Source organism: Prosopis cineraria, unplaced genomic scaffold (genome assembly GCF_029017545.1).
Source record: "Prosopis cineraria cultivar Desert tree isolate PC_DT_omini unplaced genomic scaffold, ASM2901754v1 PC9, whole genome shotgun sequence".
In the NCBI taxonomy this organism is placed as follows: Eukaryota; Viridiplantae; Streptophyta; class Magnoliopsida; order Fabales; family Fabaceae; genus Prosopis; species Prosopis cineraria.
In genome coordinates, this window is record NW_026555340.1 from 32413421 (window position 1) to 32438322 (window position 24902).

At 34.6% G+C, this 24902-nt stretch overlaps 2 protein-coding genes across 7 annotated transcripts; both read right to left on the bottom strand.

Moving 5' to 3' along the window:
• Positions 1-143: 143 nt before the first annotated feature.
• LOC129320231 (probable serine/threonine-protein kinase SIS8) lies at positions 144-10060 on the bottom strand. 6 transcript variants are annotated; one of them, XM_054965561.1, is made up of 13 exons: positions 8894-10060; positions 7790-8233; positions 7400-7503; positions 5937-7009; positions 5624-5673; positions 5250-5318; positions 4390-4490; positions 3123-3201; positions 2926-3024; positions 2771-2839; positions 2216-2265; positions 1134-1310; positions 144-713 (listed from the first exon to the last, which is right to left on the bottom strand). In XM_054965561.1, the coding sequence occupies exons 1-13, from the start codon at positions 9377-9379 to the stop codon at positions 587-589; spliced, it is 2928 nt and encodes a 975-aa protein (XP_054821536.1). In that variant the 5' UTR covers positions 9380-10060; the 3' UTR covers positions 144-586. The 6 variants fall into 6 exon arrangements, with proteins under 6 accessions (XP_054821536.1, XP_054821534.1, XP_054821532.1 ...); XM_054965559.1 differs by having other exon boundaries at positions 5832-7009; XM_054965557.1 differs by having other exon boundaries at positions 5814-7009; positions 8894-10059.
• An 11323-nt stretch (positions 10061-21383) lies between these two features.
• LOC129319779 (uncharacterized) lies at positions 21384-23913 on the bottom strand (the record flags this gene model as incomplete). The annotated part of the gene is made up of 3 exons (XM_054964845.1): positions 21384-22039; positions 22135-22179; positions 23050-23913. Coding segments are annotated over 3 exons (1071 nt in total), but the record flags the coding sequence as incomplete, so codon positions are not given.
• Between the last annotated feature and the right edge of the window lie 989 nt (positions 23914-24902).

Sequence of the window (24902 nt, forward strand, 5' to 3'; positions counted from 1 at the left end):
CTATTACGATATGATCCAATGGTTGTCTGCCATTCTGCATTGCGCGACCGAGAAGACGCGCTTTCTTTTCCCCCCACTCTTCAGAACCTGTTCATTTGATCAGAATGCCTTGCCTGCCTGTCTTTTCAGTGTAATTCAGAGAGTAGGAATGAGAGAAGTTGGCATAATCAAACAGGATTCCCATACAATTCGATGCTGCAAACTTACCCAATTCCCACGCCAACTAGCTCGAGCAGCACATGGCTTTCAGTCTCGATCCTATCCTTTTTTGAACAAAACTTCTGAGTAACAAAATTGATACATTGATTACACCCATTTCAAAAGAATTTAATACAAACAAATTGCACATACAGGACAATCTTGATAAACAATGGCTTCACATTGGATTGTTGGGAAGGGGGAAAAAGAAAAAAAGAGGAAAAACCGGAGTGGAAAGAATCACAACCTTGAATGAGAATGTACGAGAGGTCATGGTTTTCAACTTCAACCAATCACTTCTTCACTCTTTCAAATACTCTACAACTTGCCTTCCACTTTTTGCAGTAGATTGAACAAGGGTTTAGTTAGCTGTATACTCATTGGACTCCTATCCAGCTGGGTCTTGTGCAACTCGTGATGCACTTGACCTTTGCACTTGTGAACTAATGATTGGCTTCTGCAATGGCTTCAGAGCTGCCATTATTTCGGCAAAGCTTGGTCTCAACTTTGGATCTCTATTGCCAAAAAGAAGCCACATTCAGTCATGCAGCCATAAAGAGGGAAAAATTCTTCCACCAGGATGTAACAAGCAATAACTAGGGAAAACAATTGCTGGAAACGAATGGATACATAACTTGTTCAATCATGTTTGGGTCTTTATTCAGAAACATTTGAATCATATACATACATACATACATACATATATATGTTGAAAAAAGAAATCTGACACAAACAAGGAAAGCAGGGGAATAATGTCCTCACTCCTCACATACTTCCGTAAGTCAATAGGTACACTTGGCTGTTCAGGAAGATAACCCTTGAATCATTAGCAGTTAGGATATCTCTCTAAAGTTCATTTACTGAATAATCTGCAATAAATAATCAGACATCTACAGTTTAATATGGAAGGACGATACAAATAAAACTACACTCACGTCTGCCAGCATTTTCTGATAATATCTGCAATGTCAGGGTCCATATCATCTGGGATTTCAAGTCGGCGATGTTGGAAACCCACAGCACCAACAACTTGCATTGGATTCATTCCCCCCCAGGGTTGCTGCATGGTAGAGAGCTCCCATAATATGACCCCAAAACTGAAAACATCACACCTGGAAGTTGGATCCCAACTTATTATCATCATAAACCATGAATGGATTAAAAGTAGCAAAGCCAATGAGATGATAGGTAAGAAGGGAGATAATGAACCATGTGGCATGTAAATTGAAGATTTAGAATGTTTTCCTAAAGCTCAAGATGCGCAAATCAGATGGGATTCATTTGTGAACCATTATGTAGACATGGGAAGCAAGATCAAGTCAAATATGACCCTAAAGCTTACTGTTCAAAGGCCAAGTTATTAAAGTGGTTGAATTAGTTTTTAAATGTACTTCAAGCACACTTTACTTAGTTTTTAAATGTCTAAGTTTGTTGGCCAAAAACCATAATATGTTTTGCATGAACATACATCTGATTTTTAGATGTCTTGCAAAGCATTTTCATTTGTCAAATTTATCGATAGAAAAATCAAATATCAGTTGATTCCAAGTGTTAAGTCTCCTTTAAAACATAAATAAACAACTAAATAGCTTCTTCATTTTGAGAGTCCCGGTTACAGCAGACAAGGTTGTAACACCCTAGAATTTCGAATTTTAAATATTAATGAATAGGAAAGTTGAGGTTTAGGACTGATTATATGATATTTCGAGGTTTAGAGAGGTAGAAGCACCCTAACAGTAAGCTACAAACCTTCAAGGCTGAATTAGTTCAATTTTCAGCAACAGCATATTCATTATTATGATCAAGATGCTAACAAGAACCTTGCATTCCCACCACAATCTAATGATGTGTGCGTGGGTGTAGTATATTTCAACATAAATTTTTATTGGGAAGCAACATGTGCCATTCTCAGTATCATACATTCACAATGGCACTCTACTTTCCACAATGAAAATTCAATAGAAAATCAAATAGTTTATACCAAGAACAAAAAACTGAACAAGAAAAAAAAGCTTACTTTTCATTTGAAGGCTCATTTCTTAATATTTCTGGAGCCATCCACTCTGCCTGAAACATAGTTAACGTTATACAACATGAAGTAACTACTGCATCCAATTACTGGGATTTGCATATCTTCTTTCAACAATTCAAGCTGAGGAAATGATTGTGGAAGAAAAACAATGCATAAAGGAGCAAGATCGCCTTATATAAAGACAATATCCATAGTCTAACAGTTAACTTATTGTCACTGATCTTAAGATAATACACGAGGAAATAATGACTTCAAGGTTGTTGGCCATCATATCCCCTTTAAATTCGGCCCAATTCTAGGTGTTCTGGTACTATATATGCAACATACCATAGCAGGCATACCAATTCAGAAGGGATTAATTTCCAGACCTTCTAAAACTGAAGTTAAAGACTGCAGCAAGTGACATTGCATGTGTGCGTGTGATAGAGAGAGAGAGGTTCTGAGAAAGAAAACATACGGGCGAGAAAGTAAACAAGCAAAATTTCAACAAGATACAATGGAACAACAAAGTTTATTAAGGAAAGGTTTATGTTATCTTACTGTTCCTGCAGTTGATCTCGAGGAAAGGAATGTACTGTGCTTCATTCGTGATAAACCAAAGTCGCATACCTATTCAAGGACACAGAAGATTTCATACCAGCTTGGAGCATCCACCACATTATTAAGGAAATTTTGAAGTGGGTTTAGGTTTGCACCTTTACAACCCAGTTTTTGTCAACAAGAAGATTTGGAGACTTCAAATCACGATGGACTATCACTGGAGAGCAGTTATGCAAGTAGTTCATTCCTCGCGCCTGAATATTCATAATAGACAGGTTATGTCTAATAAGAGTCATTGACTAAAGCATACATAGGCTGAATGGAGCTTCACAGAAAGACAACAAAATCCTACAGCATCCAGGGCCATCCTCAGTCGTCTTCGCTCGTCTAATTGATTGTTAGGCCGGTGGATTAATCTATACAAACTTCCCCTGAAAATATTATCTATGTATCAGTATTTGAATGGTCAACAATGCCCACAAAAAAGTCATTTGAAAAACAACGAATACACTTGAAACAGTAGACAAAAAGAAATTCAACAAACTATGGTACACATAGTATCTCAATAATTTCTGAATTTACCAATTGTAATTTATTGACTAAACAAGTATCAACAAATGTTCGGGTTTAAATATGTTTTTTTCAATAAAAGGAAATATTATTTTAAAGCAAAGACAAGATTACATAATAACATGATCTCAAATAGATACATGCCTAAAACTATCCACATATGCATTTCTGTAATGCAAGAATATCCAAATGTAAACCATAATATCTAATAGAAATTACGTAAAACTGATAGAACCTGCAACGAAACAATGCAAATTTGGAAGAAAATAGTTTGCTGTAAACCTCTATTACGCGTGGAAGATGTAAAGGAATACAATCCCTAATCACTCAATGATCTTCTACTACACCAACAGAACAAAACGCTCAAGCTAACACTCTCAGAAAGAAAAGTAACAGCACACTCAACCTGGTTTTCGAGAGACCAGGACCTCTCCCTCACTACAAGACCATACTCATGCCAATACCCCCCCTTACACCCTTTCTATACACCTCCACTTACTGGCAGATTCTGAGCATCGGTTACCTGGTGAAAAGCCCATTCTGCCCCTCTGCTTAATGAGCTTCAATATCTGGGCCCTTACTCCCCCTTCTTTTACAAACCCAGCCCCATTTCTTATCAGTGGACTCATCAAAAACAAATAATTCATTTTCTGTAGTTTTGCCTCAACTATTGCTATTTTACCAAAAGAATAAATATGCTTATCTCATAACATGGAAGTTCTTATACATACAGGATGTACAATTATTATTTTCCCAATAACACGTGTCATTGTAGTTGTATGACATGCCATGTCATTTACTAAACCAGCTCAGTGAGATTTTTCAGTAGATGTCAGAAATAACAAAAAATTAATGTTGAGCCTTCACTTAACAGCTTTAGGGATGAAATGGTCCTTTGCAGTAGAAAAATACATACAGCGTTGTTCTTTTGTCTAAAAGAGAACTGTTCCTTTAATTTTCACTATTAGAAAAGATCAGCTTCCAAAAAAGTGTAAATTTGCAACCAACAATCTCTTACTAATCTCAAGAAATGAAGCCCTCCAAATTACCTGGCAAGAAATTCTGTAACAATTGAAAGATTTGGGGGTTTGGTTACAGCTCCCATGAAGAGAACAACATTTGGATGCCTGAGCCTTTTCATTATTCGGACCTATTGCAATTCAGAATATAATTCCATAAGCACTTCCATCATCTAGAAACATTGATTTGACAGCCATCCAGCATTTAAATTTCAAAAAGGGGAAGAGCAAGTCACTACAAATGGCCAAAAAACAAATTACTAAGTTACATTTATTATGCAGAACTAATAACAGAATCATATCCAAGAATCTTTCAAATTGGTCAATCTTGATCACGTTTAAAAATTCATGAGGAAGACTGAAAGGTGAATTAGGACAAGGCCTCTGTCTCCGTACAGGTGCTCCCCGATTAGTAAAAATATTTTGAACATAATATAATGAAACATATCAGTTATAATTAGTTATGAAAAGATACTGAAAACGGAACGCAGAATGAACAGGCAAAAACAAAGGTAGCTTTACACTGGTGACTGAAAAAGCCCATATCTAGCAACTTGAAGCATATTCTGAACACTAGAGTATATACAAATATTCCTTTCTGAAGCAAGAGCCATATGCCAGATTGAATAAATGTACTGAAAACTTAAAAAAAAAAAAACAGAGGCTAAAATGGCTAAAATTAAACAAAAGATTACTTTTATGTGATTTTTGATTATGGAGCACACATATCACATTGCCGGAAGCAACTGAGGAGACAAGCACCATAGATAAATCTAAGATCGTATTTTTAATGTTTGAAGTATGCATAACAATTAATCAACTGGAAGCATTATCTGAGTAAAAAACCAATGGAGTGGAGATTCACTGCAGGAAGTCAACGTGAATTCTACCTCACTTATGAATTCCTCAAGAGATTCACCAGAGATGTCTTGATCCAAAAATCTCTTTACAGCTACTTCCTAAGAACAAAGCGTGGCAACTAGCAGTAAATACTTAAATTTCATAACACCTACATCATAAGTGAAAATTACCCTGAAAGCAGAAAATATTGATTTTTATCTTGAGGAACAATCAATTAATTATAAAAAGTGTATTTTTGTTTTTCTGCATTTATAGGATATACAGAGGTGAAACTGCACAGGTGAGAATTTAGATCTTGAAAGCCAACAATTGAGAAAAAGAAAAAAAGTAAATAAGAGGAAAAAAATGTATATGCTTGTGCAAAGATTGCAAATAATACAATATGTTCAAGTCAAGAGCATACAAAACTCACAGTTCCATGCCATTCACCCCTGTATACCTCCCCGTATGATCCTGAAGGCCAAGAATATGCCAGACAAGTAAAATTAAGTCTCCATATGTAAAACCAGATATAAACACCTGTTGCTATACATTATAGCACCATCTAAAAGAAGAATGTAATTCAGTCTCATAGAATATTGTACAATTCATACCAAGCCCAATACGCTCACCCAGTGTGATATCCTCCCATGGAATTTCATACTCAGCAACATCATCTAGTGCAGAATCAGATTTTGTGCTATCATTACTTATTGATCTGTCAGATATTCTCTCACCTTCTGTGTTTTCTCCCAAAACACTATGCTCCCCATGATCGCTAACCCCCTGCTCATGAAAAGCACCATCTGAATCACCATCACTTCGACTTCCCTGGTCACATTGTTTACCAACAGCTGCAGTGGTTGCTACTACAGCTGCAGCAGTAGCAGTAGCAGCTGCTGCAACAGGAAGCTCAATATTTGAGTCATTGCTTGACTTTGCCACAGCAACTACCATTGATGAAGCAACAACAGCTGCTGCTGCTGCAGCAACTGGTACATTCTTCCCATATCTTGTAAGAGTTGCTTCTGCATGTGATAGCAAGTGCTGTCCAGCTACTTCCCTATGATCAAAAGGAAGGTTGATCCCTAGACCTTCTAAAGGCTTGGATTGCTCAAGCTGACTGCTAGGAATTGCTTTGAGATGAGCTCTGTAGGGAGGCAAAGGAGGCAAGAATTGAGCAGGACTTTGGTGGGAATCAGGCTGAGCTTCCTGTTTCCCACTCTCCCCTTCAAATTCATTTTCCCCAGTGTTGGAGTTATTCTCAACAATTGGAGCACCTAACTGCTGGTGATAAGTTTCAGAAAATAAGTTTGGAGGAGCAACAACACCACTTTCAAGTAAAACATCGTGAAGTTTTTGAGCTAATTGAGGATTCACCATTGCAGCATCAATCATATATTGTGAAACATCTTTCACTTTCCTTCTACGTACTGCAGGGGAACTGATCCCTTCGGTCCAAGAAGGAGATCTTACATGAACGTAGGGATAATTTGGTCTACCAGGAGCTTCCTGCATCAACAATGGGCCCTTTGATTCGTCTTCACTGGTAGTGGGCCTGCTTATATAAGATTCTTTGCCCAAATAGGCAATCTGTTTTGATCTGTTTCTTTTATCAAATGTACCAAAGTCTGAAGCTTCTTCAGATGAACTTCCAATCCCGCTGCTAGATGATGCTACATGGGAGGAATCAAGGTCCCTTGACAAAGGGCTGGCCACAAAAACAGATTCATCATACTCGTTATGTGATCCAGTTGCATCAGATGGAATAAGTGTTCCAGGATCTGCCATCAGGTCAACAATGTATTCCCTGAAATTTATATTAACCACATCTTATAGTTACAGAATAACGCTTTGTAACTCCCATTTGAAAAAGCTATATGAAAGAATGAGGAAATATTCAGAAACTACCACTTTTCAAGAATTATTTTGAAAAACTACAAAGTGCTACGGCAGAAAAAGAATAACAGAGACATAAAAGAGATTAGTAACAAGACACAGGTTCTACTCTAGAGCAGAATGAGACAAAGGAAGCATTGAGCGTTAATGCTTGAGTACTCAATTGAATATTGAATACAGAAAACAAGAGAGGTAATTCACAGATGCATAAAAGCCAATATCTCAATAACAATGCAAAGAAAACTGCATAAAAACAAATCTTGCCAACAACAAAAAAAAAACAAATTTATTTTACAGTCACCTTCCATCATCAACCTTGACAAAGTTCATGGCCACATCATCAGAACCTGTATAATGTAGTCCTTTGACCAAGCAGCATGGGATGCCCATGCTATCACATAAAACCTATATTTAACATAGAGAATATATATCAGGGGTCGGAGTTCAAAGATTTTATATCAAAAGTACTAAAAAAATAAAAATGTTCACGAATATATCCAGCATGTGGTAAATCTCAAGTTAGAAAATACAATAAAAACACCCATAGGATGTAACAGTCATTATTGGCTCATTCTCTAAATTTCATCTAACAAAAAAATTGTCCACATTATTAGAGGCCTCCATCACTTTGTACACGGGGATTGTTCTTAGTTAAAATCCAAGCCATAAAACAAAATGGATGAACAAGTACCTTAAACAACAATGCTCGATGCCGAGCCAATCCAATGGTCAGAGAACCAAGCGGCAAAACCATGCTACCAAGAGTTGCTTTCAGACTGTAACTAAGACTCTTCCATGCTCTTGTCATGCTTTCAGGATCTGTAACCGGTCCACCCATATAGTCTGCCACTAATATGGCAAGCCTCTGCACCGAATCACTATTTATAACTACTTCAGAATTTGGTCTTGACTTGACAGCCAGCTCCAGGGCTTTTTGCTCAAGTTTCAATAAATTTGAATCAGCAGCCCTATTGACCAAGACTGCTTCCCAAGCGACACTATCTGAGGTCGGTGTCCCTTGCAGATCCACCAGGGAAGGCATTGTTGCAGAGGTTGATTGGGCCTCATTTAAGATCCCATAAAGATCATAGAAACCATCCAAGATCTTATCATCATAACCAATAGCATTGTAATTCTGTGAAGCATGGATAAATCTACGATATGAGATAAATTAGAAAGGAACATATGCAAGACAAAAGAGTCAAATAACAACAGGACATATTCGACTCAACAGGACATATTCGACTAAGTCCATTTTAATCCATGGAATATGTGAAACAATCCAAACACTATGTAGCAATCTGAGTTCAGCTATATGTCCGCAAGTGATTGCAATGTGAGAAGGCGAAATGGAGAAAACGCAGGCAACTTATGAACATGCCAAAGACTATACAAAAGTTATGCAGAATTGAGAGAAGGTAAACAAAATGCTGGAGATCCTGCACGACAGAAGCGCAAGACAAAGCAAACACACAAAGCATGTCCTCTGAAAAATTTATAGGCCTTTTTTTTAGACAAAACTGAACGAGACATTTTATCAACAATCCTGGTGTTCTAAAAGAATAATGACATTGATTCGAAATTGATGCTTTAAACATAATTCAATGCTTCACAGCATAAAACTCCATCTATCCATATGAAATTCTTTTTAAATTTCTCTGTGACTCATATTTTCAACGAATGACATAATGAGCAATCACACTCTGCACATCATCTTTGCTCCCGACGGAATCGTCATAACAAGGAGAATGTGACTTCAACCTTAAGTCAATGAGCTTGAAGTAAGATAACTAACCCAGTATCTGTAGGCCACAACTTCAGCTGGTGTATTATCAGGGCAACAAGAGCCCAAACTGATCTGCTTAACAGCTTCAATCTGCACTGCCTCGGGATCCTCCTTTGCACTCATCTCTAAAGCCAATTGTATCTGATATTCTTCCTCTACTTCGGGATCCCTCGAAGTGCTAGACCCAGAATCACGCCTCGCTGAACCCGAAACAATATCCAAACCACCACTGCTAACTAAATCAGATGGTTCCACTCTTTCTCCTTTTTTCAGATTCAAAGATGGAGGACCAAGACTCTGCCTGTTAGCAACCGAGTGCAACCAGCTCGAAAGCCCCGGAAAGGGTTTATGCTCAGAATTTTGAGGGGAGCGAGAGTTTGATGGCTTCTTGGGGAATGAACCATCATTGGACTTGTGGCCTCTCGATGAAGTAGATCCTGCCGCATCTTCTGATCGATTAGACATGATATGGAGCTTCTTGAGAATGTTCTTCATATCTTTTCGATAGGCTACGGTACCTAATGCTAAAGAAACTGAAAACTCTCCATTGTCTAGGAACAAGCATCAAATCCAACTCGCGCTGTCTCAGAGAAGGTTAAGCTAAGAAATCATTCAAGGAGCCCCTTTTACCACCAGCTCTTTAGTCCGCAACGGAAACAACTAACAAGTTAAACCTATTCAAACAATAAACTGCGAAGGCAGTCCAATCAACGTGATCCAGATGCTTGGATTCTAAGTGAGCAGTTTTCTTTTGACTGGACGACAAAAAACAACCGTCGAAGATAATCCTGAAATGTCCGATCAACCAAATTCACAAGTTTTATAGTATACATCAACTTTATGAAGCAGAAAACAAAAATTCTTGAGGTTACATATTGAGAAGGAGGACAAGATCTTTCTTTGGCCAAATAGAAGCAGAGCACAAAAAGAGACATGAAGGAGTTTGAAAAGAAAATAAAAGTAAAATAGGGGAGCAGGCAAGCAGAGGCTAAGACAGAACAGAGCAGCAAGTGGGAAAGTGGGGCCACAAAGAGTGACCCACCCGGGCGAGGAAGGGAAGGATTTCACGGTCCCATAAAAAGGCTGAACTTGGTGGGAAACACGGCCCAGTAACTTTCACTTTTCATCTCCCTCGCTGGGCTATGCGTTTTGCGCATTCCCGAATCGACTTGCGGAAGAATGAGCATGAACATGAACGTGAAATTTGCGTGCTTCGTGCTCAGATTTGGAATGTTGAATGAACAAGTTTAAAAAATCATATGTTTCTACAGCTTTGCCGTTACAAGTAAGCCCGATATTTGTCCTTTGTGATAAATGCCGCTTTTCCAACTAAAAGACAAATCAACTAGAAGTGGAAGAAGCGACCAACTCACTTTCACACCTTGGTTTACAATTCGAACCACGCTCATCTGACTATCCGGTTGCTGCACTCAATATTCATTATGCTCGCCGATAACGCCATGACGGTAGCCATTAATGCTTTTATTATCATTTATTTTTTAAAAAAAAACAAATCACAAAATCTCATAAGTGAGAGGTATCTGATTTTTTGTTAATATGTGTCTATCTGATTTTTTTTTTAACATTATAACTCCGCCTATGTTTATAGCCGGTCCCAAGCCCGGGTAAAGGAGGAGGGTTGTGTTAGGCCATCAACAGCCAATGTAAAACTTTGTTGAATCTATCATGAACATGGACAATAGACGTTATAATGTTAATGCTAGGTCGTTGCCCGTAAGTAACGCGCTGCATGGCTCAAGTACAGTGATAAGTGAGTTAGAGCCGCTGCATCGGCGCCCGGATGTAGTGTTAAATGAGCAAGGGCTACCGCGTCATTCTGGACGCACGCGGCTAAAGAAGTTAGTCCATAAGAGCAAAATTAGATTTGGTACTTGGAATGTTGGGACATTAAATTGTAAATCTTTAGAGGTTGTAGGGGTTATGATTCAAAGGAAAATCAATATCCTTTGCCTGCAAGAAACAAAATGGCGTGGAGAAGAAGCTAAAGATATTCAAGGTTTCAAACTTTGGTATACAGGAAAAGTAAGTGCACGCAATGGAGTAGGCATCATTATAGATAAGGAGTGGAAGAAGAACGTTGTAGAAGTTAGCAGAATTGGAGACAGAATTATTTCCTTAAAAATGATAATTGGACATGAGACTGTTAATATTGTTAGCGCTTATGCGCCGCAAGTCGGGACAGAAGCCAGTCTTAAGGAATTATTTTGGGAGGATCTAGAGGGGTTGATTCGACATATACCACAGAGTGAAAAGATTTTTATTGGAGGAGACTTTAATGGGCATGTTGGGAGGGAAGCTGGTCAGTATGCGAGGGTGCATGGTGGTTTTGGTTTTGGAGAGCTAAACAATGAAGGACAAACTCTTCTTGATTTCTCATTAGCGTATGATTTCAAGATTGCCAACACTTGTTTCAAGAAGAGAGATGAGCATCTTATCACTTACAAAAGTGGAGCCTCAAGGTCACAGATTGATTTTCTTTTGGTTAGGAACACAGATAGAAAACTTTGTAAAAATTGTAAGGTGATTCCCGGAGATGCTGTTACGACACAACATAGGGTCCTAGTCCTTGATGTGTGTATTATGAGTAAAATCCAAAAACGTCGACAAGTAGTAACACCAAGGATTAGATGGTGGCAATTAAAAGGTGAGAAGCAAGATATTTTCAAGCGAAATTTTTTGGATAAAGGAATTTGGGAATCTCAGGGAAGTGCTAACATCATATGGGAGGATATGGCTAAAAAGATACGGGAGGTTGCAAAAGTAGTTTTGGGAGAATCGAAAGGTTCTGGTCCGAGAGATAAGGAGTCTTGGTGGTGGAATAATAGTGTACAGGACAAAATCAAGTATAAGAAGAACTGTTTTAAAGCCATACATTTGTGTAACAATGAGGAAAATTAGGAGAGGTACCGTATGGCTAAGAAGGAAACTAAGAGAGCTGTGGGTGAAGCTCGTTCTAAAGCTTTTGAAGAATTTTATAAGAACCTTGAGACGAAGAAAGGAGAGCAAAATATTTATAAGATTGCCAAGAGTAGGGAAAGAAAATCAAGAGATCTAGAACAGGCAAGGTGTATTAAGGATGAAGAGGGAAGAATTTTAGTTACAGATGATGAAATTAAAAATAAATGGGAGACTTACTTTTCTAAACTTTTCAATGATGGAGAGGATTCATCTAGTAACTTGGAGGATTTAGTAACTGGTGAAGGAGAACAAAATTTGTCATTCTATCGAATAATACGTGATAAGGAGGTAAAGGAAGCTCTTAAGAAAATGACAAGTGGTAGAGCCAACGGACCTGATTGTATATCTATCGAAGCGTGGAAATGTTTAGGTGAAGAAGGGGTGAGATGGTTAACTAAGTTATTTAATGTGATTTTACGGTCCAAGAAAATGCCTGATGAGTGGAGGAGAAGTACATTAATTCCTATTTATAAAAATAAAGGAGATATTCAGAATTGTACTAACTATAGAGGGATTAAACTCATGAGCCACATAATGAAATTGTGGGAGAAAGTAATTGAGCACAGGTTGAGATTGGAGACAAGTATTTCTGAGAATCAATTTGGTTTTATGCTAGGTAGATCAACTACAGAGGCGATTTATCTACTAAGGAGATTAATAAAAAAGTATCGTTGTAAAGATAAAGATCTACACATGGTTTTCATTGATTTGAAAAAAGCTTATGATCCTATACCAAGAGAAGTGCTTTGGAAAGCGTTGGAAAAAAAGGGAGTACGGATTGCTTATATTAAAGCCATACAAGATATGTATGAGGGGGTAAAAACTAGTATAAGAACACCTAGTGGTCAAACAAAGGATTTTTCTATAAAGATTGGACTACATCAGGGATCATCTCTGAGTCCTTATTTGTTCAACTTGATTTTAAATGTTTTGACGGAACATATTCAAGAGGAAATCCCGAAATGTATGCTCTTCGCGGATGATACAGTTCTTATAGCAGAGACAAGAGAAGAGGTTAATTGTAAACTTGAGTTATGGAGGAGAATATTGGAGTCGAAAGGTTTTCGTCTGAGTAGAAGTAAGATGGAATATTTATATTGTAAATTTGATAAAGGAATATTAGAAAATAATTTGGAAGTGAAATTGGGAGATCAAATTATACCTCAAGTGGAAAAGTTTAGATATTTGGGAGCCATTATTCAAAATAATGGCGAAATCAGTGAAGATATTTCACATAGAATTCAAGTTGGGTGGTTTAATTGGAGAAAAGCTAAAGGAGTTATTTGTGACCGTAAGGTGCCTAATAAACTTAAAGGAAATTTTTATCGCACTGCTATCAGACCGGCAATGTTATATAGTAGTAAATGCTGGGCTCTAACGGGACAGCAAGAGCATAAAGTTGGAGTAGCAGAGATGAGAATGTTACGATGGATGTGCGGACATACACGTAAGGATAAAATTCGAAATGAGCACGTTCGCGAAAAAGTGAGGGTGGCACCTATTAAGGAAAAAATGGTAGAAAATCGGTTGAGATGGTTTGGGCATGTACAAATAAGATCAAGGGAGGCACCAGTGAGAAGAGTGGAACATATAACTTTGAGTCCGATTAAGAGAGGTAGAGGAAGGCCTAAGAGAACACTCTTGAAAGTTGTTGAACGCGATCTCTTAATTAATAATATTCCTAAAAGCTTGATAAATGATAGAGCACAATGGCGTCTTGCAATCCATGTAGTCGACCCCACCTAGTGGGATAAAGGCTTGTTGTTGTTGTTGTTGTATGTGTCTATTAAATGTTTGAAATGTCTTGTTATAAATACTATCTTTTTCATCAAAAGTTAGCAAATGGGGTCGGTATTAAACAGGATTAATGAATATTCTAATCCTTAATTTATTTTATGAATAGGCATTCTAAATTTTAAACGCTTGAAATATATAAAAACTTTTCTAACTTCTAAATTCTAAACACATGAAACCTTGCTGTTAAGTTAAAGAAAACAAATATTATTTTTAAGAATCAAGATGAGTGACATATCAGTGTATGACTGGATCCTACAATTACAAAAGTAATTATCATTTCCTCCAACTTAATAATAAGGTTACAAATGTTCAAAATTTTAAAATTAAGGTGATATTTTGTACATTTCAAAAGTTTAAGGTCCATAAATAAGGATAAAGCCTAAGCTACTTTTTAATCCTGTTAAATAAGGGTAAAATTTAATACACACACACGAGTAGGCATGACATATGAATTAATTACATTATCTTAATCCATATATAAGATATTTTTAATTGAATATCGTACATTAATAATAGTTTATTATTTAGTTGAAATCACATTAAATTACAATAATTTTTTTTAATTTTATCTCTAATAATATCAATTAATATCATGGTAATTATGGATAAAACACCCGATTAACATTTCTTTTGTTTAAGATAAAATTATTTAATTACTTAAAAATATCATAATATTTTTTATATTTAAAAAGAAAATAAGTTTATAATAGGAACAAAAGGAGCAGGGCATTTTGTGCAATGAATGAATCGAAGGGAAGGGAGTAGAACTTTTGGCGTCCGGTTTTGAAACATCTTTAAGGGGGAAAGAAGTCAAATTCTCCGATCTTGTTTTCTACAAAGATTTCTTCCCATTCGTTAAAAAAAGAGGAACTCAGCCAATAACCACGACATGGATTTGCTTGATTCCCGATTTCTGACTCTAGACTTCATATCTTCTTTTGTATTATTATTATTATTATTATTGATTTTAAAATTCTTTACCAATGGCTAATACTCCTTCCACCCTAAATTATAGGATATTTTTTTAAAAAAATTTATTTGAAAATATAAATACTTTAAATAAGTTAAGATTTCATTAAATGCATCAATTCTAATATTATTCTTTATTCCTCTATAATTAATTTCTATCTTTTGTTTTTTTAATGTATTAAATGATGAGTATTTTTAAAAATTTATATTTTTGTTTTGAAAAAATAAAGTTGTTAAGTGTATTTAATGAAATTTGTTAATATGTGAAATTTTTTCTAAAAATATCTTATAATTTAAGATAGAGAAAATATAATAATACACCTTATCCTTACACTTAAAATGATTACTTATAAATGTTATTGACTTAATTACTTGATATCTCGTATTTGTAAAAGATTGTTATTACAAGTCTATTTATCAATCCACTTAACTAGCTTTAATAACAAACCTACACTTTTACTTCATTTGTAACGTTTTGCTTTTCAAAGGCATAACCGTGCAAGATAATAGCTACTTCTAGTCGGAGCTGAAACAATACTATATAGATCTCAGAACTTGAACCAGAATCCCTATTCTTCAGTTAAATTTATGACAGTACTAGGATTAAGAGTATAATGCTAATACAGTAAGCATCTCATAGAATGAAGTCATTTGACCACAATTATTCCCCTTTAACTACCCTTGAGGGGCAGAGAGAGAGAGAGAGACAGAGAGAGAGAGAGCAAAGGGACACCAAAAAGTGCAGTAATAGTCTTTTGATTTAATTTGCTTCCTGGAGCGTGGGGGGTGGGAATTCTCATGGGGCGGATGTAAGCTCCAATTTTGACATTTATTGCGGCTTCATTTTCAACCATTAATGCCAACGGCCACGGCATGTTTGCATCGTTGATCGCCCTTGAATCATTATTATAATTAGTAATACTACTATTTGTCAACATGAAAGCAACCCTGCAACCCAACTTTTCAATATCTTACTTTGATCTGGTTCACTTAGAAAAATAATTGTTCGAAATTACTGAATATTCAAAGCTAATTCGAGGTTAAAGAGGGTAGCTTCTTTTTATCCAAATTAGGGTGAGACGCAAAAAGTAGTTTATGCTTGATATATACTTGATCAAGATGAAACTATTGCTCTTTATTATCAAAATAATACTCGGTCCTGCACTTAACCTTGAATAGAAAGGAATCTTAATTGATTACTCAAAACTCTTGCCACTAACATGTTACTGACGATAAGAAAAGACAACGTCGTCAAGAGAAAATCATAGCAAGTTGGCAACATAAAAAATAATCCTGGGAAAGTCAAATTTGGCAACAAGCCAACTCAATGAATGTCTAAATTTAGTGCTTGTTGAGTTCTTCCCTTTTTAGTTTTACCTTCTTCTTTCTTTTCCAGCAGAATGAGTTGAATCGCCCTTCTATACCCAGCACAAAGTTCACTTTCTGATGATTTCTTGTCTTCTTATATGTATGATCTTCCAACCCACTATTGTAGATCTCATTGCAGAAGATGAACAAGAACAGCCCAGGCTGTCAATGTTTGGTTCAACAAGCAAGGGAGAAACAAAGATCTTAAATTTGAGCTTCCCCCCCTGGTGGGTGGTGTTGTTAAACCTGTTGCTTGAAAGGGCTTAGTCGCCACTCAATTCGAATTAGTTTGATCTATGTTAAACATATTCCCTCATACTCGATATGAATCAAGTTTAAAATATGGGATATTCAAAATAAAAAGAAAATTATAAATAGAAAATTGTATTATTCTTTTGAATCACACTATAAGTTCTCTTTTAAAAGCATTGTTTGATTCAAAATATAAAGTATTGGATGACTTTTATAATTATATTTTCAACTATACCCCTACTTCATTTATTATTTTTGAAAAAAACAATGCATTAAAATTTTATTTATTATTATTAAGATGCTTATATAAGATATTTAATGATGATCTAACTAAAAAAATGCAAATTTTTTTAAAAAAATAAGTTCAAACTAACATTTTTTTCTTATAACTCTGAACTAGTTATCAATATACTATATTTACATCCGGAGGAAGAAATTGCTAATAACTTGCTCTCCATCCATATGATGTCAGTAGTCACATTCCAGTTTTCATGAAATCCATATTTTATTTATATCGGTGTTTGGAGGAAATGCCAAAGGAAGGCTTAATAGGGCACATTTGTTTTGCAAGCCAACCATGAGTTATGTAGGCAACAGGCGTGGTAGAAAATAATGACTAAAATTAGAGCTGATAATTTGAATCAAACCCAACAAGCTAGCTAAAATCTATCCAAAAAATTTAAGGCCAAAATCAAAAAAAGTACTACTTTTTTTTTTATTTGGCCCTATTCAGGCTACCCAGATAAGCCTGAGGAAATTTTTGCCAAGCCTGATCGGGTTCAAACTTAGCCCAAATACAAGAATGAGAAAATAAATTTATATAAAATATGATAAATATTAATTAATTTTTTAAGTTTTATATCATTTTATACTAAAATACTATATATTTGAGTGTTTTAATATATTTATTTTTTAAAAAATTAAAAAATAGTTATATTTCATATTTTTATTATTTTTAATCAATAAAATATCATAAGATAATATTTAAAATATATTTTAATATTAATCTTTATATTTTAAGACCCAAATTTTTTTAAAAAAATGGCTTTGAGTCCCATACATTATTTGCATATAAAAAATTAATTTTTTATTTTTTGTGAATTAAGATAATTAATTTTAAAGTGAAAATGAAAAATAATTTAAAAAAATTATATACTTTAATCTATCCATGAGAACTTATATATATAATATAACAATATGAATTTTTAAAAAAAAACAAAAATGGACTTTCAAGCCTTGAACCTAATCAATAAAAGTTATACTTTAGAGAGTAACGAAATTTATATATCTAAGTTTATACAGATCAAGCTCGCCTGTTCCAAATCTCAAAAGAAAAACTATATATTTAAATTTATATACTAAAAATACATCACTTTAAATTGAAAATAGATATACATATTAATAATAACTAGTGAAAAAATAAAATAAGTGATGCGTGAAAAATAAAATCGCATATCCTCATTTAATTGGAAACTACACGTATACAAGTACTTAAATTTTTTGAGAAGATGATATTTAAGTATTAGAATGTTAAATTAATAACAATTAGGTTGTGACAAAATTTTTCAAAAGATAAGTTGAAAATGTCGGTCCACATAATTGCAAATTCAAGAATTTTAACTATATATATACATTTAAATATTAAATATAATTTTAAAATTGTAACAAGAATTTCTATCTATAAATTTTCAAATTAATATTTATAATTTATTATTGTTTTTTGAAAATTTAACTGTCATTAATTTAAATTTTAAGGCTTAACTATCATTCTTTTGAATTTTTCTCTCTCTTCTTTTCGTATATTGCTTAATTTTTGGGTGGAACTTCCCTTTTTTTTTTTTGGGTTGTGTCTTTCCTTCCCTTACAGGTGATGATCTTTTGTAATATACTATTTGCATAATTTTGGCCACGAGAGAATGACAAAGAATTCTTAAAATAAGTAGTTAATTTAATTTAGATCTCAAGTGTTGACTTTTAAGAATTTGTAAGTTCAGCTTTTAATTTTACAATTTCATTGTAAAGAATTTTTAACTTATTTTCTAAATTTTAATATGATTAAATAATAAATAAATTTATTTTTCTTATTAAAATTTAAAATATAAGTCATAAATTCATCATAATGACGTTGTAAAATTAAAAGCTAAATTTATAAATTTTTAAAAATTGACACTTGTGATTTATGTTAAATTATTTGATCTTACAGCTTTCAATCTAACGATCAACGTGCCTAAATTAAGAAAGGGTTCAATTCAATTAATCACGTGCTTTTCATTCCACAAAACTCCTCCGCTTTTGGAATACAAGTGGCAGATTCTTTGTTTTTTATTTTTTGGGTTTTAACACAAGGTAATAACTTTTATGTGTATTATATTCGAGTTACATATGATAACAATTTTTTTTCTAGCAACTTAGCATTGTAGTGTAGATGAGAGGAGGAATTTTCTTGTAATAATAAAAAGTAAATTTAAAAATAAGGATTAGGTTTGACAGATTGTCAATTTAAGTCTTTTTTATATCAGTACGGGTTTAAAAAAATGTCATTTTTTATAAAAATCAGGCCTCAAGACCCAATTATAATAAACCTTATAAAATAAGTTCAGGCAACTCTTTTATTCTAACTCTAAAAAAATAAATTATTTTTATTTTTAAGTTGAATTTAAAATTTAAAAGTTGTTTATATTTTAAAATTAGATTTTATATTATTTATTTTTAATTTTATAATATTATAACTTGTATATTAAAAAATATAAAATTTTAAAATTTTAATTTTAATTTTAATTTTTTAAAAATTTTAAAAATAATAAGAACGGGCTTATGGGTCCAAACTTAAACCTTTTGAATAAAAGCTAAGCTTAAAAAATTAATTAATTTTTAAAAGTCATGTTTAAAAACTCAAAACCATATATCTAGGCTTGCTTGTTTTTCACATTTAATTAAAAAAAACAAAAAGTGCCATCTAAAACTAACAGTAAAGCGTGGAATAAAAAAGAAAAGAGTGGCTTTTCAAGTAGAGCCGGGAAAACGGGTTAAGCCCGCAGGCTAGCCCGTTTAACCCGCACAATTTGATAAGTTGAGTTAAAAAAATTGATCCATTTTTTAAAACAAGTTGGGTTAGCCTAACTCGCAAAAAAGCGAGTTAAAACGGGCTGACCTGTGGGCTAGTAATATTTTTTAAAAAATATTTTTTTTATTTTTTAATTATATTATATCTTTTTATAAATTTTCAATAATGATAATATCTCTTAAATATATAATTTATGAATTTTAAATATGTTCTTTACATTTAAAATATAGTGTAAATTCTTTTTATAATTTGCAAATAAAATTTTTGTTATAGTTTATGAAGATGATTTATTAGTTTTTATAGAAATGTTTTGAATATATATTATTTATTAATCTCATAAATTTTATTGATTGAAATTATAAATATGAATTCACTAAGAAAAATAATATGAGTTTATATTCAAATTTTCTTTATTAGTGACAAAGATAGCACACCTAGGTGAAAAAATGATTAATAATAAAAATCTAGCAAAATGAATTTGCTTGGTTAAATTCTATATTTATTTTATTTATTTATAAATTTTTTAATTTCTTATTTGCTTTAAAATATGAAATAAATATATATATTTATATTATATAAATTTTAAATTATTAAAAAAATTTGATAATTTTTTGCAGGCTAACCCGAGGATTGACTAGCCCGCTGGAAAATGGGTTGGATTAGATTTTCCAGCCTGTTTCATCTGACGGGCTGGTCCAACCCAACCCGTAAAACTGTCAGCCTGCGTGGATTAGCCCGCGAGCTGGCCTGCAACCCATTTGCCTAGTACTGTTTCCAAGCCTTCATTATCTCTGCAAAGCTAGAATAGGCTTATACGTTTGGAAGAAATTTGAGTTGTATTAACATATATGCTCTAGTTCAACTACAGAAGAATTTCTTTATATTTTTTCATTGAGTTTTGAATAATGAAACTAATGCGCGAAACTTTGATCAAATTCTTTCAGGAATTAAAAGGCAAAGTCGAGCCCGGATTTATTGAAAGACATTGTTTTTATGTTTCCACATGGTTCATGCTGCTGCAGCCATTTTTTTTTTTTTAAAAAAAACCGCAACCCCCGAAAAAATACAAATTCATCAGCATTCTCCAAAATCTGACCGATTTTGCACCAGGCTAAACGGATTCTTCGCATACTGTTTTCATCAAGAGACATGCATTACTTATGCCGGGGCACGGGAAGGGCACTTTCGAGTTACTCTCTCCATCCTTGTATATTAAAAAAAAAAAATAATCCTCAAACATAAGAGGTTATTAATATAAATTTTAATAGATAAATCATTATATCCTTATTAAATTAAAATATATATATATATACTTATTAATTTACTTTAAAAAATAAAAATTCTTTTTTATGATAATTAAAAGTAAAATTAAAATGATAACGTACTTTTAATTAAAAAACTAATTTTTATTAATTTACATAATTTGATTAAAAATATTTTATATATAAAAACGGTGAAAGTATACCCTAATATATTATGATACATATATTGTGCGCGCGCGCGTAAACCATAAAATAGGGAAACAAGAAACACGAGACAAAAACCAGCGATGTTGACAACCAGGCAAAAAGAATTCTTTCATGCCGCAAAGTTTCAAGCACAACATGATCTTCCACTCGGGCTGATTAAACAAGCCAAAAAGGCGGAAGAAATTTTCCTTGTCTCCCTCACTCTAACATTCAGTCCAGATTGAGCAGAATCAGCTAAGGCACATGGGCAGAAGGATCAGAGAATTTGCTAGTACTCAGACAAGTGAATCACCAAACGCATCTAATCCGCAGAATTTGCACCACCTACTACTAAAGTTAAAATTAGCATTTGTTTTCTGCATAATATGAAATCTGAAAGATAAACCGCAATATTCATTACTCATGAACCAATTAGAGGTTTTATAGACACAGATACTGTGTTAATAACATAACAAAATAACAAGTCTTATCATAGGGCCGACTACACACGGACTGTATGACGACGTTATTGTAATCTATCATATGCCAAACATAACAAAACTAATTGAAACCTAACGTGACAGATGCAGCCGCAGGCACAACATATTCTTTCAATCATCTATTTCCGACAAAACCAACTTCAAAAAGGGATTACTAATAACCTGAAGCATTTGTCTTTCCCTCCCGGCGTAACCAAAGGGGTAAAGGGGCAGTGAGAATGCGCGCGCGCGCGCATATATATCTTGAAATGGATCAACATACATTAATATGACTACAGTAATAAGTCAAAGTAAAACCACTATCCGTCAAATAACAACAGAGCCATCAGTATTCTAATCATTCCTTCAGGGTCAATCTAAACCGGTACAAACACTTCAAACTTGTGTGGAATTGTGGATACAGTCATCATACTTTCAATGAAAATTAATTTCTGCTACTTCCTACTTGATTTATAGATCTTTTACCTCATGCGTCTTCTCAAAAACACTTGTGCGAATTGTTCAAAATCAATTTGGGGCTCATGCACATCTTACCAGATTCCACCACTGCGTTTAAAGTATATGCTTCGATGGCATCTACAGTAATTGTAGTGGATATCTGTGGATGACAGACTCGCTATTGCTGTGGCAGCAGTTCTTGAGTTTCATTTCTTAATGGCACATTAAGGTCCATTGTTGCTAGTCCCTCTAATTCTTGAATTGCTGCAATTGCACTGACTGGACTCGCAGTGTTAAAATGCGGCTTGATCAAACCAAGAGATTCATTGACTTTTAATTGCTGTTATAATGAAACAGAGGAATGAATGATCAATTCGATGACAAGGTAGTAAATTGACCAACTAAGCATTCATGTAAGAGACTATTTAAACTTACAAAATATTCAAGTTTCCTCCTCAACTCGTCCTCAACAAATGTTTCCTGTTCCAGCAAAAATAATGTAATGAAAATGAACGTTTCCCGTGAATTTAGATAGCACAAAAGGTAGGACATGCTGACAATACAAGAGAAAATATTACATCATATATATATATATATATTGAAGCATAAGTAATTTCAAATCATATCCTGTAACATAGAGCTCTATATTTTCTACAATCCTAAAATTTCCTTACTCAAACAGCAGAATTTATTAATCCTCAGATGCGTGCGCCTAATTGGGAACCTACAAAATTTGTGCGGCATACATATGGTTAAGCGGCTTTCAATAAGGATTCTGAAGAAAAATCACCAGATTAATGTTTTTATTCATTTATCGCAATTCGCAACCAAGAGAAGAATAAAGCTCAAGTTCAATTATAAGTCCAGGTCCAATGGAATGAGTTAGTGATCAACATAAAAGCATAACCAAAAAGTTGAGAAAAATGCCTCAAAATACATACATAACCAAAGGCCATGACTTACAGAAAATAGAAACCAATCATATCCTCTCTATTTCCCACAGACGAAGAATATTGCCCCGTAAAAGAGTAGGGAGGTAACAAGGATAAGATTTTTTTTCCTTTTTCTTTTTTTTAGGTGACATGAAAAAAGGATAAAGCCCAAACATTGTAAAAGAGATGAATACTACGAATCAAGAGGGGGAAGAGAGTAGAAGACTGACGCCGCAGTCTATCTTCCACCGTCACAATGCAGTCAATAATTTCGAAAGGGAAACATATCATTTCACATAAGCTAACCAAGCGACTTAAGAACAGTGCTTAGCTTGGACGAGATCAGAACCTATAGGGCATATTCATAGAAACGCTCGAGCCCGGAAGAATTTTCATGCATAACCACTAACAGAATTACCTTCTTTGGCCGGCCGACAGATTTTAACGCGGGATCTTTGGGTCTCCTAACCCCTTCAACAGTCAGAGGAGGCCGTCCCGGCAAAAATCCCCCACCTGGCCTGCGCCCATGGCCGCCGCCGCCACTACTATGTCCAACAGCTTGTGGTGGCACTGCAGCTGCACTCTTCTTTGGTCTTCCTCGACCTCTTGGAGATATACTTGGTAAGGTAGCATCTGGCGGTACCGAGGTACCAGTGCTACCAGTTACGGTTTCGGCGGATACAGCGGGACCGGGAGGAGCAAAAGGGATGGCCCTTACGTTCGTTTGATTTTTAGGAGGGCGACCAGGACGCCTTTTGGTCCAGTTAGAAAAGGCCGACTCAGATTTGCGCTTGGGAGGACGCCCACGTCTTTTCGACCCATGCGGTCGCCCCCTCCGCACAGATGGCCCAGGCTGGTCCCCTATGTTCGTGCCAGCGTTCGGTGAACGACCGGGACCCTTTCTTATCACCTCAGGGCTTGCGGGCTCATCTTCAAGACCAAGCGCAAACAACACAGGGTTGGCGTTTTGTCGAACGCCAGGCTGAGGCAGCAGGTCGGCGTTGGGCTTGCGCTTGGGGGGCCGACCCCGTCTTCTCTGGGCGGCAGAAGGGGAGGCATCGGATTTAGGGAGCATGTAAGATTTCTTGACCATAACAAGACGACCACTGGTCTTCAAGCGATTCAAATGCTGAGTCAGCAAGGCGGGGTGAGTTGAAGGAAGGCGCGGATAGGCTTGTTCTATGAACTTGGCGATGGCTTTCTTGCTGGACCCATTTCTACCGTTGAGAATCGCGATCGCTGAACGTATCGTCTGACTTAGGGGAAGAATCCGAAAGGGGCATTATGAAAATAAAGGAGGTGAACAGCAAAAATATTAAGTCGAGAGCAGGAGAGGGGGGAAAGAAGAGGCATCCAGATAAGTATAACGTCCTTGTTCGGTGACATAATCTTACCTCAGCATAGAGAGGGTGGTTTTCCGAATTTGGACTGGGACAATTCGATCTCAATACTGCAAAATGTATGTATGTATGTATGTATATATGTATATATGTATGTATATATACACCCATATGCTATACGTTGTATGAAGATTTTAGTGTAAATTTGACAAATTATGTTAGTATTCACATTCTTTAACGAAGTTAATAACTTTTTTAGTAATATTTGTTTTTTTATAAGCAGTCTTAAAATATTTTAAAAGTAAATTTTATATTCTAATAATATTTACACTTTAGAGTTTAAAATTTTGTGAAAAAATTTATTTTCAAGTAAGGTTGCATGTTTTTACTAATTATGATAGCCATATTTCTATGTTATGTTAGTAACTTTAACAGTCTTATGTAATAACAGTATTTATACTTGCACATATTTAAACTTGAAATAAACATTAGCATTATATTACACTAATTTCAATACATGTACACTATATTTGCATCCCTTTTTACACAGAAGATATCATATCTACCTAAATGATACTTCTACAGTCTTCTTCTCAAAAAACAATGTAAACTGCAAACTTATTTGCATAACTTGTCACCTCCACAAATAAAAAAAATATGGTGTGGGTGTCTATATAAAAAGTTATTCAATAAATCAATTGCAATACTTTCAACTCCTATCATTGATGACATTATTTTTAGCTGCTCTTCATGATTTATGCCTTCTCTAATCAAGTTAGAAACTAATCTTTCATCTTTACAGGTCATCTTTCTTTGTGAATCTTTTATAAAATGTCCTTCAATGTGAAAATAACAAAATACTTCTTTTATTAAAGTACTTGCCATATGAAAAATAAATTTGCAACAACTATAAGCAGTATACAAATTTATT